We start from the raw sequence: 18,025 nt of genomic DNA, 5'->3' as shown, positions 1-18,025 counted from the left end.
GGGGGAGACTTTAAGGGCATGGAAGTTCTGCGAGTTTTTTTGTCTTTGTTGGTGACAATGTGTATTACAGTACAAGAAAAAAGAAACACGATGAAAGGTCGAGTAGCAGGCCATATACAACAGCTGGAGTCTCTCGATGCCACTTAACGTTTAATTAAAATTGATTTCCAGGCTTCACTTACTTTTTTTTTGTGTGAAAAGTTTCCAATGTTATGGCACCATAGTGTTCACCAGAATAGCGAGAGGGTTAGATACCTGCCCCATCCAAACCCTTCCCCTGCTGAGTCACTGCGTTCCTTTGCTTGAGCGTCCCCCCCCCCAAAAAAAAAAAAAATAATAGATAAATAAATAAATAAATAATGATAATAATAAAATCCAAAATCCTGTGTATTGCAATATCCCCCCGAAACCCTTCCACGCTCGATAATTTCACTTCTTCTGAAAGGTCCACTTTTTCCAATTTTTGTATCCCGGACCGAGGTTTACAAACCAGTTTTAGACATGGGCAATTAGTGTAAGTTAGGAACTATTATAATTGAATGCTCGCGATATCGATCGATCACATCAAATCGTGGCCAAATTAAATTAAGACAAAAAGACATTGACATCATGAGTCAAACAGTATAGATAATTCAAAACACACAACAAATTTTGAAAAAAAAAAAGAAAGGAAACAAGAGCAACAAACAAGGAAAATAGCTTCATTTTATTTCACTTAAAAAGTTGTTCATTCACGATTTATTTCAAGAAAGCTGAAATGCAGAAATAATACAACATAACCATACTCATATCATATGCTATGATAAACAACATTGTCACTTTTTGTATTAGAATAGTATAAGCTCCAATAACATTAAAATGAGAATACACTAGAAGCAATTATACATTACAAACATAGCAACGATTACAAATCATGAAAGTAAATTTCCCTATGAAGTAGATGGGAAAGGTGACAGTATCACATTGTGTAGTTAAATTGACAACTATAATACAACTGTCCTAAGTTAATATATGCGTATAACCGTTTTTTTATCGATTTGTTCTGCAACATGTATCAGTGTGCGGGCAATAGTATTGCGAATGCCTCATCGTGCGTGTGCGTGAGTGAGAGGGGGAGGATAGAACCAAGTGTTAAATTCCAAAAATAGCTTAACATTATCTTTTTGGTCAAATTCAAACGGTGGCAATGTGCGTTCACAGGGACTGGAGAAAAGTTATGGTATGTCACGGTTATCACACGATCTTTTGAAATTATGGACACTTTGGAATGATCTAAAGGGATTATATAGTTTTTGTTGAGACCTAACTTCAGGTTTCAAACATATTTTGGTGAGATAAAGAGAGAGGAATTCAACGTTTATTTGATGAAAATTGACTGTGAAATGGCTGAGATATCCAGGACAGAGCAATTCCAATAAAATGTGGGACCCACCTTTTATTAGGATCGCTTTGTTTTACTTTGTTTTTGGATGTCTCAGCCATTTCAAAAGCGATTTTCATTTGATAAACTATGAATTCTTCTTAGAATGGTATGGACTGTATTATTTCATAAGTGGTTTTTTGACATCCCACAAAAAGTTAAAAGCCCAATCCTCATCTCTACCAATACTGCACCATCCCTTTTATAGTCTTCCGTGTGAGGCATGAACCAAGACCACTGTGCCACACAGGTGCACAATGGTCGTGTGTGTCTCATCATTATGTCCTAATAAAGTGGATACAAGTTTCAAACTAATTGGGCATTTTGAACCCTTTCCGTGCGCGAAATTATTATGTAGGAGTCCGTCATACAGCTCGTTAGTCCAAAGGTCCGTTATTTCAAATGTTCATTATTCCGAAGGCTCGCTATTCCAAAGATATGCCGAAGGCTTGTTAATCCGAAAAATTGAATAAGGTATGTTATTCCGAAGGTGCGCTCTTTCGAAGGTCCGTAATTCCGAAAGTGAAATAGGTCAAAGATTCGTTATTCCAAATGTTCGTTAATCCGGACATGAAATAAATCCTAATATTTGTCAACTGGAAAACATTTTTAGGTTTGTAATTCCTAAGTTTTTACTATCCTCAGTCATTTTCTATTTCCAATTAAAGACCCTTATTTCATTTTTCCAATTAATGAACCTTCAGAATGACAAAAATTCGAATCATGTTTGGATTATCGAACCTTTGTAATAAAGAACCCTATTTCAGTTTGGAATTGACGAACCTTAGGAATAACAAACATTCAGAGTAACGCCACATAAAATACAATGTTTGTACAACGAACCCTATATCATTTTCGGATTAGCTAATATCTAGGTACAACATGTATATCTACAATTGTCTACGGAATTGTTGTGTTTCGAAATACCTTCGGAATAACGATTTTTTTTCGGATGATGCAAATTCTCCTCGGATACAATGTGTAACACTAGAATCGGACACAGAGGGATTCTTTTTTTCAAAACACAGAAAGGTGAAGCGTTACCTCACCCATGCAGAGACGATCAGTAAATATTTGCATTTCGCAATATCAGAGAATATTTCTTATGTTTTCCTGTATCAGCTGCGCTCGGAAATGACTTCGTTTTAACGAAAATTTCACCAAAACGTATTCGTTGGAATGGAATATGCTCCACAGACTTTAATGATGATCATTTTGGGACCTGCATTTTCACATCAAGGTAAACGAATTTCGTTATAACCGTGTGCGTTGTAACGGGAGTGTACTATATTACCTACGCTTTTATTAGAACATTTGGCACGTAAGACCGATTTGTAGCCTGGTATGAATTTTATCATAAAGAATACATCAACGTTAGCAACATGACTACGAATAGACCACAGAATATTCATAAAATAGCGAAACAAAAGTATTCTTACGTCTCATTTGCGTTTTCCGAGTACTGACATCACTGGACAGGATTTGTTTTCAAAGAATCTCTGCAAAGTTGTTGCTACCAGCGTTTTTGATGGAATTCGAAATTATCTTCATATTCTTGTAGGTTTCAGTCCTCCATAACTATCCGATATATCAATAGACCAGTTTGTAGAAATTCGTATTCATATCACGTTCAATAGTTATATCTGGAATGATAGTTCACCTTTTCTTCTTCGCCTGATATTCTCATATATATATATATATATATATATATATATACATCAAGATATATCGTGAATTTAGTGGTTGCAGTTAATTGTTTGTAATCACTGGCAGATCAAACACTGCCTGAAGTATCAAAGTGATAGTGTATGTTACATTTACTTACAGGAAACTTGATTTTAAAAAAAGGTAATAATAAATCAGTTTGTCCAGAAAGATGATTTCACGTGTAAAACGATACAGCTGTGGTTTAATAGCATGAACTTCCCATACATACACCCTAGGCAAAATATGCAATTAAGGTGATAAGATAGTTTGGCAGTACAAGCGTTGTATAATCAATGGCTTGTTGACAGCCTGGAAGGGGCAAAAAGAATTGTAGACAACTGAATCTATTCAAATTGAAATTCGAGCCCGGTGCCTGCCATTTCCTTGGCGTAGAGTTCGTCAAACCGGCGGTTCTGGTTTACCGTGAAATAATTCTTCCAGTCTCCGATGGCACCTGACAAAATGTATAGCAGAACAGTCACTTACAAGGATTGTTATCATTATCAGCATACCACTTTTGAACAACAGGGAAAATTGAAAATACTTGCATATTTGCATGCCTTCTGCTCTGGTTCTGTACGAATGTTAACTTTTTGTGTACAAGAGTATTAACTTTCTTCTATTTAGGGCGAGTAGCGCCTTAGAATTCCTTCACAACACTGAGTTCGCGGGAAACAGCAAACATATACCATTGCGATACATTGCATTTAAGTTGACAATACACGAGACACAGTAACACTGTAATATTTCTTACGGAAAAAGATGATCATCTATATTTTTCTTCATACCTTTCCTCATGAATGATGATCCACTTTTCATGGTGTTTTCGCTCGTAGCAAGGCCACCTGAGGTGATGAGTGAGTCAGGATTGGCACGTTTGCTCTTCTTCATCGCACTAAAGGTGGAGGCCTCAACGATCCGATCTATGACTTCATCGGAGAGGGATTTCCCCATGAAGCTGGCCACCTGTTCTACCGCCCCACGATGATCCTAAGATTGTAATGATACATACTTACTAAAGTAACAGTATAGCCCTATCATACATTGTATCACTATAGATATTTCATTAACGCATAATTAGGCGTTATTTTGGTTTTTCCAATGTAACTCGAAAAAACAAGGGCGTCAACCAGAGCAACCATTAACTCTTTCGCTGATTCTCAAAACACCTGCCTACTTGATACCCAGTGTAAGCACGTGACAGTCAAGATATCAACAACATGACTACTTTTCTATTTTTAGATATCGCAGCACTCTTCTTCACTTTAGCATTTTATCTTGCTTGTTTAATCATGGACAAAACCTGATGTGTTAAACCTGCAAGAAGGGCTTTCAAAATAACGTCTCCCAAGTACTTTCTTTGACGCAGTCTTTTATAGGTGGAGGTTGGATTCTTCCGGTATTGTTTTGCTGCTCTTTTGGTGTGTATTCATCGCATTCAACTTGAGTATGCACTTGGAAATGGAAAATAGGAATGCACATTTCTGGGAAAAATGCTTGCCGATGGTAATACAGAATGAACATCAAATAGAATAGCGGCATGTATAAGTACGTGTATATGTGCGTATCATGCATACTAATATAACTTCTTGACTCATTCAACAGACAATTCAAATAAAGACCATGAACTGATTTCATCAAGTGTTCATAGAGACCATGTTCATATTGACACCTTTTTATCTTAGTGGTTTTTAACTGCGTCACATTATTCCCCCCCCCCAATAAAAAAAAAAATCAGAAAAAAACGATCGGATACCGATCGGAGAGAACAAGAGGGGGATAGGGGAAAGCAGAAAGATGTTGCAATAGATAAGGTCTTCCGTGAGAAATGGACAAAAATAACTGATTCATCAAAATTTTACCGGAACCTGTAGACAACTTGGTTGTCAGAGTGGTTGTAATGACGTCGTTTACTGAGAGAACTAAAGTAAAACGCATGAAAACACGTACGAACCGTACTATTTACTTATCCTGATTCCTACATGATCGCATGTAATCGTGATATCAAAGAACATACCTTCTTCATGTCCTCGTACTTCAAGAAGAGCACGTTAGGGTGATTTCTTCTTCTCCACCAGGGTAGGACGTTCTCAAACCAGGATCCGACTGGCGCTAAAAAAAAAAATCAACAACATGACATCGTTATCTACAACCTCATCATGAGAGGAAAAAAAAAGCAAAAGAAAATGTTTCATGCAGAAAAAGAAATTAAACAACTTCGTTCTTTCGCATTTTTGCTCCAAACTATAGTGTATATTCAAATATTTCAAACTGCGGAATGTTTAGCCAAAGATTGTGAAAGAAATTCACTCCTTAGATATGTATAATGTTCCGCACGATATACGCGCTACAACAACTAGGTACATTACGCATGTGTTATGCATAGGCGTATTGGCCCTATGCTGAAATAAATCATATCAAGAGCATAAAAAGAACAAGGTTTAAGGTGAGCCTTAGACTCAGAATCATTTTGATTATTTCAACGTCAGTTTGTTCTTCATGCAGAGCATGTTGATGAACTTTGAACATTATGAATCTCCGCATGTTTACACATTTGGAAGACATGGTGTTTCGTGACGAAGTAATCCGTAGTTGCAAGCGCCTTATCCAACAGAAACTGACAGACACAAACACATACATGTATATGCAGTATGTTTGTATGTGTTACGTGTGCATGTAAGCGTATCTGTTGATAGGCTTACGCAGATTATTTTTTTTTCACACAACCATGCTGCATGAAGGCAGAGTGGGCATCGTTTGCATGTAATTTCAAAGTGGTAACTGCATTTTTGTTTAGAAAAGACACCTAGATTAATTGACATTTCAATTTCACCAAATTCTTCACAAACGAAAGCTATTCCTGGGTGCTATATTGTCCTTTTGTCGCGGTTTAAGTTATGATAAATAAAAATAATTGGTATATAAACAGAATAGCAATATTATGTAACATAATATGATATATCATAAAGTAGTATCAACTATACTATATTACAAAACAGTCCATCAAAAGGATGAAATAAAACATATTAACCGCCAAACGCTCTCGATATCATTCAAGAAAAAAAAAAGATATACGACAGAGCAGAGGAGACATGTATTGAAGGAGAAATGATTACCATTTCATTACACAATCCATGTAACTTTCCATACAATTGGTATAAATCGACATAAATCATAGAAAGTCAATCTTCCCAAACTTTAAACGTTTCTTATACGAATTATTGTATGACTAATTCTGCATATTTTTTATATTTTTGGCATCTTCTCGATTTCATGCTGATATAATTTTGGCGTACGTAACGTCACTAACTTCTTCCGGCGATGAACTGCTCAAAAAAGATGTCCCAACTCTCGTAGGACGGCAGATTCCCAAGCAAGAGACAGAAGTGGTAAAGAGACACTGCGGTGTCCTTAGGATTCCTTGCCACGTAGATGACCTTAGCTTTGGGATCGTCGGATCTGATGTCCACGGGCAGCCAGTCGGGAGGACAGTGGGTCTTTAAAATCCGTGGGGATGGCATGTCTTTCGCATAGTCAGCCACTGGTGGAGCTTTGCTCAGCTTTGGAAATGTACGGGGCGAGTTAAAAACAACAACAACAACAACAAAAACAGCAATTATCAAAGAGAGAAAATGAGCCGAATAAATCAGTTGAGATGCATTGGAAATGGGCCTTTTTACAGAAGGAAAATCATACATTAACAAACAATTTGTACATGGTACTTTGTCCTGTTCTGTGATTTTCACTTTTCGTTTTAGTGTCTGTGACGCTATGGATCCAAAGTACTGAAAATCAACTAACAGGAAGACATTTTAAAAAATACTCACATCTGTAAAATTGAATATGTCGACGATATCTAGAAAGGGAACCATGGTCATAATGTGATCCCCTTCTAATTTTGCAACGTCCCCCTCGTGCAGAACGAGCAGCATTATCTGCTGCGTCCAAGTCGTACCTGACGGGAAAAAAATGTAGATATATAAAGCGTTATCATAAAAAAAAAAACAAATGTAACTACACACACACACACACACACACACACACACACACACATACCCAGACAATCCAAGATAAACAGCAGTTAGTATGGGCTACATACACATACAGACGCTTGATTTAATCAATGATTTCTGAATGCTTGAAAGTTTGGTCAAAAAAAAGCGAGACATTAATACCCAATGGTAAAAATAAAGTGTTTCATGTGATGTGTGGATAATAGAGTGAGGGAATGGAGTAAAAGTAGTAGAACACATCAATAGCGATATAAAGAAGTATAAAGAAAATTCGACATATTTTCACTTGTCTAGCCTAACATTAAAGCACTTGACCTGCCTCTATTAGAAGGCAGAGGGAATAGTATCACCCTTGACACACGTCAGGATATCAAGTTGAGGAATATCAAAATGACATTTTATGAAATTTTCTTTACTAACTATGAGCACAATTTAAGAGTACACATTATAACTGAAAAAGAAAGGGGGCATTTTCAAAATATAAAAGTACACATTATAACTGAAGAAGAAAGGGGATGTTTTTTTTTGTTTTTTTTTTGGAGGGGTGCATGTGGCTTTTATTGACCATGATATACGGTGTTGTTTATATAAAGGTTCTTATTTCTTGTGAGGGTCGATTAGATAGGAGATATCTGAAACATCTGTCGTTTGTACCCCTCACAAGCACGACAATTCGTTGACTTGAAATCGATGGGTCTTACAGATACGTTCTTATGTCATCAAAATGAGTAAGAAGAGAAATACAGGTCAAATGTAATATACTGGTGTCTGGTGAACATCAACCAAGGATGTGGTAATATAAAACAACCACAACTCACCTGACTTTACGAAAGTTATGACAAAGGTGTCATCTGGCCGTACTTCGAAATTTTCCAATGCTGCCAAGGCGCGAGGGGACATGTGAGTCGGTACGACCACACCCCGATATTCATAACATGTCTCTTTGACACACGCAGGAACTTCAGATGAAAAGATCGGTTCGTCACTTCCAAGAACTTTTTCTGAGTGATAAAAACACAAAGTAGTGTCTGAACAAAATACATCAACACGCATTGACAATGCTCCAGTAATCACAGGCAAAGTGTGTCTAAGGGAATTGATAAACTTGTAACTGTCTTGAGTTGAATTTGTTCTTTTCTCTTTCATCCTTCTATTTCCCCCTCTTTTATTTCTGTTGTTCAGGTGTACTTGCGTGCATGGTTTGTCTGTATATTGACTTCTTTGTCGACGACATACCACCCCCCCCCCCGTTCGTTTGCTTTCCTGTGGGTTCCCCCACCTGCACATTATTCCTATCTTTGAATAGAAATATGACATACCCTAGACTGATTTAAAGGTATTTTGTTACCTAATTTTTTGTAAAAGTTCCGTCCTCTATCTACGGGATTCTATTATTTGTTTTGAAAAATCGTTTGATGTGTACAATAATGTATGTTACGAGTGTAATTTGTGGAAATACGAATAAAACAAGGTGAAATCAAGTCAGTGTGGTCCAGAGCCAGACATATCGGTCATGCGTTTTGCATATTTAAAGTCAGATGTGACGTGGTGTGTATATGTCCCCAAACATGCATCAAATGCGCGTTTCATGTGTGAGATGAATGTCTCACAAACTTACGATCTAAAAATGAACAAACTTTGCTGCTTTCGCGGGACATGAAAAATATATGCTTAAAGTGCTGATTTCACGGAGCACGCCAACGATTTGCGAAGGACGCGCATGGCAAAAATCCAACACGACATTCATATCCTGGCATTAGTAGGTCGTGCTCATATTACGTGGCTTTTGATACAGTTTCGCGGACAAATCACGAGTCACGTACGTCCAAGGACGGTAGCAATAAATTTGTTTGCTGTTGCTTTTGTTTTGTTTTATTTGTGTTTTTTTTTTTTGAATTACCGCCGAACCAGAAACGACGACCATGGTTGTGCAACCTTTTGCAGGCTAAAATGCAAATGTTGGACTTTCTCGTTCTTTTAGACATATCATCTATAACAATCCTCGCATGTGCAGTAAAAACAGCATAGACAAAAATGCATGTGGTACATTGACCCAAGACAGAATGATAACGTACCATGAGGTAGGCCCTTATTCTGCTTTGAACATAATTCCTGCTACAGGACGCCCTTATTACATCTGATGTATTACGCTAAAGTTACTTTTTGCGTATTCACAAGTAGGCCTACTGCTTGTTGAATAACTAATGATAATGATAATACACTTATAAAGCGCATAATAAGCACATGCTTCTCTATGCACTGGAATGACTATGACTGTTACACAACACAAATGAACGTGTAAACCATGTTAACTTCTCAATCATATCAGCAAAGACCTTTCCCTCACCGAGTTACCTTAAACATAGGAACGTGTTGTCATTTTATGATCTATATCAACTGTTGTATTTACCTGCCATTTTGAAGTAGATCGTCGGTTGTCGAAGTGAACCAGGCCCTCTTCTTGTTTTCTATACGTCGACTCACATCAGAGGATAAATGTGAAGAATATTCATGCCGGTGTATTTCGCTTGAGGGCATAGTTCAATTGTTATGGACTGCGCTCCCCCCCCCCCCCCCCCCACCTTTCTGTATACTTATCCTCTTATTCGTATTTCAAATCATTCATACAATGTAAATGACTCGTCTACACACACAAATACCTTGTATTTTATGTTCTCATTGCTACCTCCACATGAACTTTGACCGTGTCTTTCTCTCTCACACCCCACGCCCCTCGTCTCTCTCTCTCTCTCTCTCTCCCTCTCTCTCTCTGAAAACATGGAACACAGATATATTCACTCACTAAGAAACGGCAAGTGACTCAGTGAGTTGTTATAATAGAGTGCAAGCTGACGCAGCATTGTGTATGAACCATGGGTCATTTTATAAGTGAGTGTATGAGAGAGTAAAACAAAGCAAAACTAAAGTGCTTTAGAGCACTCCCCCCCCCCTCTTTCTCTCTCTCTCTCTCTCTCTTTCTCTCTCTCCTTGTCAATCATACGGGATTGCAAACCAGTAAGACATGGGCAACATGCGCAAGTCAGAAACCACTACAATTTGAAAGCTCTCGAGAAATTAATCAAGTCCAATCGTGGTGTGTTGTAGCGCATTGCTTAAATGAACACAAAAAAGGAAATAAAAAGGCTAACTCTATCTTCATTGATAGGTCGTAGCAAAAATCGGGAGCGGCGCACAACGATACATACCACTGGTGCGTGGAAGTATGTTACCTTCTCATCAGCCTTGACAATGAAGCCGTTACTCGGTGTCAAACAGCGGGCAAAGATACCAAAGTCCAAAAGTCGCTCACAATCATACCATGACCGCGGCGAGGGCCGGGGTTTGTTTGTGTGTGTTTTTTGTTTGTTTGTTTAGATAGAAGAACCCGTAAGGTAGTACCCACATGACTTCAATGATGGCACACAGTGTGATAAAGTGTACCTTCCTTCATGCTATCATGTTAGCAACAAAAAACTTTTTTTCACTTGTGGGAGATCTTACGCTATGTTGGAGAGACCGGGTAAATTGTTACAGCTGTACATTATCATCTTCTCAAAATCTAAACAAGAGACGGCGTTACAAGCTATCACATCGACTAATAGCCTATTCCATTTCAACAAACATCTTGTTGACCTTCATAGACTTTGTAAAACGCAAGGTTTAGGACATACAAAGTGAGCATCAACCTTAAAACAAAATAATAATAAAAGGGTGTGATATAAGAGTACTGAAATGAATGCTTGATTGCTCTGAGCTCAGGATTGTGAGGAAATCAGGAGGTTGCTTAACGGCCAGGTTGGTTAATAGCGCGTAATGACTTATCAAGTCTACTACTTTCCGAAAGTAGACGTCATGACACAGATAAGTATATGATTTGAGAGGCACAATCCCTAATGGAAAAAAAAAATACAAAAACAAGAAAAGAACAATGTTTCATTTCATTTCAATTGAAAATTGGTTATTTACGATCTTGTCACAACAAAGCCGAACTGTACAAAATTAATATCAAGACGACAAAGACGGTTCGCAATGATCTCATTGTAATGATATCTGCAGTGTTTGATAACCATGAACCCAGACCACTGTGCCTCACAGGTGAAACGCCATGGTCAGGTACTCTTAATAGAACATAATTTTCAAGCAAATGGGATAATTGGAACCCTTTCTGTATGCGTAGCTTTGTGACTCACGTCCGCCCGTTTCGGTCACATGACAAATCAAATTCAAACACACATACACACACACACACATTCACACACGCACATGCACACATACACACACACACACGCACACTCACACACACTCACACACACACACACACACACACACATATATATATATATATATATATATATATATATATATACTGGTGCGTGGAAGTATGTTACCTTCTCATCAGCCTTGACAATGAAGCCGTTACTCGGTGTCAAACAGCGGGCAAAGATACCAAAGTCCAAAAGTCGCTCACAATCATACCATGACCGCGGCGAGGGCCGGGGTTTGTTTGTGTGTGTTTTTTGTTTGTTTGTTTAGATAGAAGAACCCGTAAGGTAGTACCCACATGACTTCAATGATGGCACACAGTGTGATAAAGTGTACCTTCCTTCATGCTATCATGTTAGCAACAAAAAACTTTTTTTCACTTGTGGGAGATCTTACGCTATGTTGGAGAGACCGGGTAAATTGTTACAGCTGTACATTATCATCTTCTCAAAATCTAAACAAGAGACGGAGTTACAAGCTATCACATCAACACATTGTATCCATCAATGATCTCATGCGCGCGAAATTTGATCATGCCTGAACATTCTATGAATGTGAGGTTGTTACACTGTAACAATTTTCTCCGTCTGTTTTGAACTTTATTGAAGTGTAACAATTTGCCGCAATGAACTTTCAGGTTAGTTATGTTTTTATTTCGTACAAGAAGTCTGATTTTCAACCCATTCAGTACAGGAACCTGGTGGCCTGCGTATCAAGTCTATGGACTTTTCAGAATTCAGTATGGAATGTGTTCATGCCATGTGGTTTTTCCTTCATTAAGCCTCTGTGCAGACATTAACTGATCAAGCATATTTGGATGTTTATAAGCTACACTCTTCAATCAGTTAAATCAGTGACAAGCATGGGTATTTAGCTTCGTGAAAAAAAAGGAAATACTGTCATGTTGCATGATTTACCTATGTATCGCTGCTCGGTACTTAATTTTATTTACTTTGATAAGAAGTAACCGTTGATTGTAGGAAAGAATTAATTCATTCCGTTTATTCATGACCAATGTTGTTAATATGAATGTATGTCATATCTATGATTTAATGTGTAGCATCTGATCAGAGTACTATATGCATAAGCGTGCATGCACACTGACAGATAGATAGACAGACCGACAGACGTGCACACACAGTGTTTTTAAATTGCAAAAAGTACCCAATCTTTGAGTGACACTCAAAATTCACTCCAATTTCACTGTAAACTTACTCTTTTCTGTTATTCACTCCTTCAAGAGCGAACATTTTCATTGGTTTGTTTTTTATATAGATTAATGTCTTATTCATGCTTGTTTGTTTTTACTCTTTCCAATTCAAAGAGGGGATAAGCTATTCTCACAGAGAGAAAGAAATACATTTCTTTGTTTATTTGATGGTAAACATCAAAATGTAAAATTTGTAAGAATTACACGTTTTCTCCCCTATTAAGAATTGCCGTCTAACATTTACAAAATGTCAAATCGATGTATTCAAAGTACACCGACTTAGCCTATTTCATTTCAACAAACATCTTGTTGACCTTCATAGATATTTCTTTGTAAAACGCAAGGTTTAGGACATACAAAGTGAGCATCAACCTTAAAACAAAATAATGATAAAAGGGTGTGATATAAGAGTACTGAAATGAATGCTTGATTGCTCTGAGCTCAGGATCGTGAGGAAATCAGGAGGTTGCTTAACGGCCAGGCTGGTTAATAGCGCGTAATGACTTATCAAGTTTACTACTTTCAGAAAAAATATAGATATGTAGACGTCATGACACAGATAAATATATGATTTCAGAGACACAATCCCTAATGGAAAAAAAAATACAAAAACAAGAAAAGAACAATGTTTCATTTCATTTCAATTAAAAATTGGTTATTTACGATCTTGTCACAACAAAGCCGAATTGTACAAAATTAATATCAAGACGACAAAGATGCTTCGGAATGATCTCATTGTAATGATATCTGCAGTGTTTGATAATCATGAACCCAGACCACTGTACGGTGCCTCGCAGGTGCACCATGGTCAAGTACTATCAAATCGAACATAATTTTTAAGCAAATGGGATAATTGGAACCCTTTCTGCATGCGTTACTTTGTGACTCACGTCCGCCCGTTTCGGTCACATGACGAATCAAATTAAACACACACACACACACACACACACACACACGCACACACACACGCTCACACACACACATGTATATTTATATATATATATGTATATATATATATAATATATATATATATAATATAAACATGTATATTTTATGCACAAACTCAGTGTCATGTGATTGAAAAAAAAAAAAAACATTCTTAACGGCACTGAAAATGAAGAAGACTGGTCTATATCTACAACTGTTAACGACACGGTACAAGTTTATTTATAAATGTGCCAGTGCACGGAAAATTCATGTAGACGATCACTGAGTTTTGGGTAAAAAAACTTGAGCTTGGTGAAAAAAAAAAAATGACTTCTTTAAAAGATGAAGGCTGTAAAAATCTCTGCTGCTGTAATCATGACGATCCAAGTACTCATGGCCACTTCCATTGTAGGGGACGGTCAGTTGATATCAAAAAGCAAAACGCAGCTTGTAACTTTCGAAAATGTATCTTGTGGATCTTACTCTGTTTCACGCACGAATGTAGTTCATAACATAACATACCATAACATAACATAACATAACATAACATAAATAACGATGCAATACGACTATCAAAATTTAGACTCCTGCTTTTAATTTCGACTCATTTATCACTTATCAATACCTACATTTTTTTAAAGTAAACTTGTTACGTAAAACCGATTCATAACAAGTATTCTGATGAAATATGAATCAAATCTAGGAACATGACAATTGAACCTTTTCCTTGAACAAATCACAAAATATCCTGAAGACATAAAGTTACGAAACAACATCATTTGCTCCTCTCTTGCAGATTTTCGAAATACGTGTACTCACATTATTCAATTAACAAGGATTTCGGTAAAGTTGTTGCTACAAGCTCTCTGCTAGAATCACAAATTATGTTTACGCTATGGCAGGTTTCAGTACTACTTAGTCATTCCATACCATGTCTATAGTCAGCTTGATATAACGTTCCATAGTTACATTTGAGATGGTAGATCACGCTTCATAATGACCATGATTTTCTAACTGTCTTTTCTTTTTCTTTTTTTTTTTTTGGTGTTAATGAATATGGTTGCATTTACTGGTTTGGCAGATTAAATGTATAAATGGATGAAAGTGGATACAAAGTTAAAGGACACTTAGAAAAAAATTTCAGTCAGGAATGGTACTATCATATCTGAAACGTTACAGCTGCTGGTAGTATAGATTTCTCACATAAGACACACTTAGGAAAAAATTATAAAAATCATAAAATCGTAGTTTTTCAATAACGTCAGCAGTATCCTCAATGGAATGTTGACAGCCTAGATGGAAAACAAACAGACAAAAAAAAAGATATCAACCACGAAAATTATGCAAATTGAAATTCAAGCCCGGAGTCTGCCATTTCCTTCATATAAGAGTTCGTCGAATCGCCGGTTCTGGTCTATTGTGAAATAGTTCTTCCAGTCTCCGACAGCACCTGAGAAGATATGTCAGAAACGCCATTTAGAATCATAATTTCACCCTGAGCACGAAGAGCACGTTTTGATGATTCCTTTTTCTCCACCAATGTAAGACATTCTCAAACCAGGATCCACTCGGACCTGAAAGAAAAAAGAAATGTCACTATCCATAAAAGAATTCTCAGCCCTTATTATAAAGCGAAATAAGATGCACAGAATTCCCTCATTATTTGCGGTTTGTCTCTAACTGTTGAAAACTGCATGCTTTACATCTCTGTAAAGATTCTGTGAGAATTGCAGTGCTCGGAAAGCCTATGAGTACCGTGCTTTACAAATCTTCCATCCTATAACAACGTCAGCACAAAGCAGGTACCTGTACAATGCATAAAACATGTAAAAAGTACACTTTTGTGACATCCTCAGATGATATGACCATATACATTTGGGTTGTTTTTTTTTTCTTTCTTCTCCAATCAAAAGATATGGTTGTACATATTTTGTATTCTTGTTTTACTGTCAATCATTTTGTAATCCCATCACTGAGAAAGTGGAAATATGAAAATAAACTTGAACTTAAACTTGAACTTAATCATGTGGAATAAATGTCATGAAAAACATTATGATCACTCTTCAAAATGGAAGCAACTATAGTCTTTAACCCCCCTTCCAGCACCAAGATAAGAAACAAGTGATAAATCATAATTATGCAAAAATTGAAATATATAGGAAAAGAATAAAGAGCATGGACAAAATCTTCTAGCAAGTGCTTGCAAGCTTGTCATTATCTAAGAAATATACAGTAAAGATATGTTAACGGAAATGATTACCATTCAATTCGATTGTTTTTATTGTTTATAATACACAGAACAAATAACTGCATTTTCAAGGAAACATTCTACCAATATCACGCCGTTTTGAACAAGACATTTTGCAGGCTGAAATCTTTTACTTTCCGTTTGAACTACTACACACACTGGCTTTATCATTTCACTGATTTCAAATTATGTACATTTTTGGCGCACGTCATACCTCTTCCAGCGATGAACTGTTCAAAGAAGACGCCCCAAGTTTCGTAGGACGGCAGATACCAAATCAGGAGAGAGAAGTGGTAGAGAGACACTGCCGTGTCCTTTGGATTCCTTGCAAGGTAGATGACCTTAACTTTGAGATCATCCGATCTGATATCCGCGGGCAGCCAGTCTGGACGCCGGTTGGTCTTTAACATCCGTGGGGATGGCATATCTTTCACATAGTCGGCAAGTGGTGGAGCTTTGCTCAACTAAAGGAAACGTGTAATCAAAAGCTTAATGATTGATGCATTTCACGTGATAATGGAGTCTACTTCCAGGTTCATGTCTTTCAACAATAAGAAAAGTGGACAGATAACACTAAGCTTAAACGATACAAGAAAATATAACGAACTACATATATGGGGTGCATTTATCTATATCAAAAGAAAATATGGCTCATACATTTATATTCATCCTTCTTTTAGGGTAAATAAATGATTATAGGTTAATGATAATGTATGCAATTTGTCTCATTTTATTGATTTTCATTTCCTGTCTTTTTTATGAACAACCACACTTTTTTTCTAGATTGGAATATTGCTAAGAATCGGTGTGCAAAAATATGGAAAGAACAAGATTTTGTTAAATGTTAGGTACTTACATAAGTGTAATTGAATATGTCGACTATATCTAGAAAGGGAACCATGTCCATTACGTGGTCCTCTTCCAATTTCGTAACGTCTCCCTCGTGATGAACGAGCAGCATTATCTGCTGCATCCAAGTCGTACCTGGAGGGAAAAAATGTATAAGAAATTGTTACCAAAGGAAATCTTTGTAAAACATGCATGTGCACAATCACACAGTCAATTCAAGTTAAACAGCTATCACAATAGGCTCACATACTCACACACACACACACACACACACACAACTCAGGATGAACATCTGCTATACACAATAAGCTATAGAGTAATCGCGGTCGTGATATATCTAAATGACATATGAAGTTCTAGGCTGAATTTCATTTGTGAATTAGAAGTATTTACAGTTCGGGGTGCCATTGCCATCCTCGTTAATAAGAAGGTAAATAAATATAAGCACTAGCTATGCAATTCGCAAAGAGGGTTCATGTGTCTTGCACTATACCACTAGAAGCACACCTATAATCACAATTGAAGAATCTAAGATACGTGTAGTATGTCAGTTTTGCGGTTAAGAATTTGTATGTTTGACGAAGTATTGTCATCAAAGTAGTTTAGAAATATATATATATATATATATATGTATATATATATATATACATGTATATATACTGTATATCTATATTAATTTCAGGGTTTTTCTATGTTTGCTTTGCATACAATATTATCATATAGAAACTCCTAAAGGATTATCTACACAAAATATTAGTGGTCTCCACGTACGTTATGTTTGTTTATGAACAAAGTCATGTGCCTGTGACAGAAGCCCATAAAACCATACGATTACGGCTCCATAAAATTCCAAACAAGATCATGTGAGTCAAGCTTAACCTAATCGTAAAGAAGGAATGTTTGTGTTATTTACGACTTGAATTCTAATCATATAGCTCTTGGATGGTCCTATTGGTATAGACTATTGTACGTGCTCAGGAATAATAGCAGAAGTACGAAAGGAAAGTGCTAACAGTAGCATATCAATACTAGTTAACGTCGGTTGAGGGAGGTACTAAATCGTTCACAAACTCACCTGACTTTGGATAAGTTATGATAAAAATGTCGTCAGGCCGTACTTCGAAATTTTCCACGGCTTCTATGGCGCGAGGGGGCATGTGATTTGGTATAACGGCGCCTCGGTATTCGTAGCATTTCTCCTTTACACACGCAGGAACTTCAAACGAAAAGATGGGTTCGTCACTTTCAAAAACTCCTTCAAAGTGATATGATTACAAGCATAGAGCAATTAGAAAAAAGTAAATTTCAGCGTTAGTATATAAAGTATCATGGAATGGGAGAGCATGAAATTAACTAGAAGAGGTAAAGTCACAGCGATAAGATGACAG

General features: G+C 36.9%; 1 protein-coding gene across 1 annotated transcript; it reads right to left on the bottom strand.

The window, feature by feature from the left end:
* Positions 1-3,471: 3,471 nt before the first annotated feature.
* On the bottom strand, positions 3,472-17,794 carry LOC140243492 (sulfotransferase 1A1-like). Its single transcript, XM_072323164.1, has 11 exons — positions 17,713-17,794; positions 16,645-16,772; positions 16,003-16,252; positions 15,035-15,114; positions 9,551-9,608; positions 7,959-8,141; positions 6,955-7,082; positions 6,438-6,687; positions 5,145-5,239; positions 3,916-4,117; positions 3,472-3,581 (listed from the first exon to the last, which is right to left on the bottom strand). The coding sequence occupies exons 1-11, from the start codon at positions 17,792-17,794 to the stop codon at positions 3,472-3,474; spliced, it is 1,566 nt and encodes a 521-aa protein (XP_072179265.1).
* Between the last annotated feature and the right edge of the window lie 231 nt (positions 17,795-18,025).

The sequence above is a fragment of the Diadema setosum genome, chromosome 20 (assembly GCF_964275005.1).
Source record: "Diadema setosum chromosome 20, eeDiaSeto1, whole genome shotgun sequence".
Classification (NCBI taxonomy): Eukaryota; Metazoa; Echinodermata; class Echinoidea; order Diadematoida; family Diadematidae; genus Diadema; species Diadema setosum.
The sequence above is the reverse complement of the archived record's forward strand: the minus strand, read 5'-3'. Positions and strand labels throughout refer to the sequence as shown.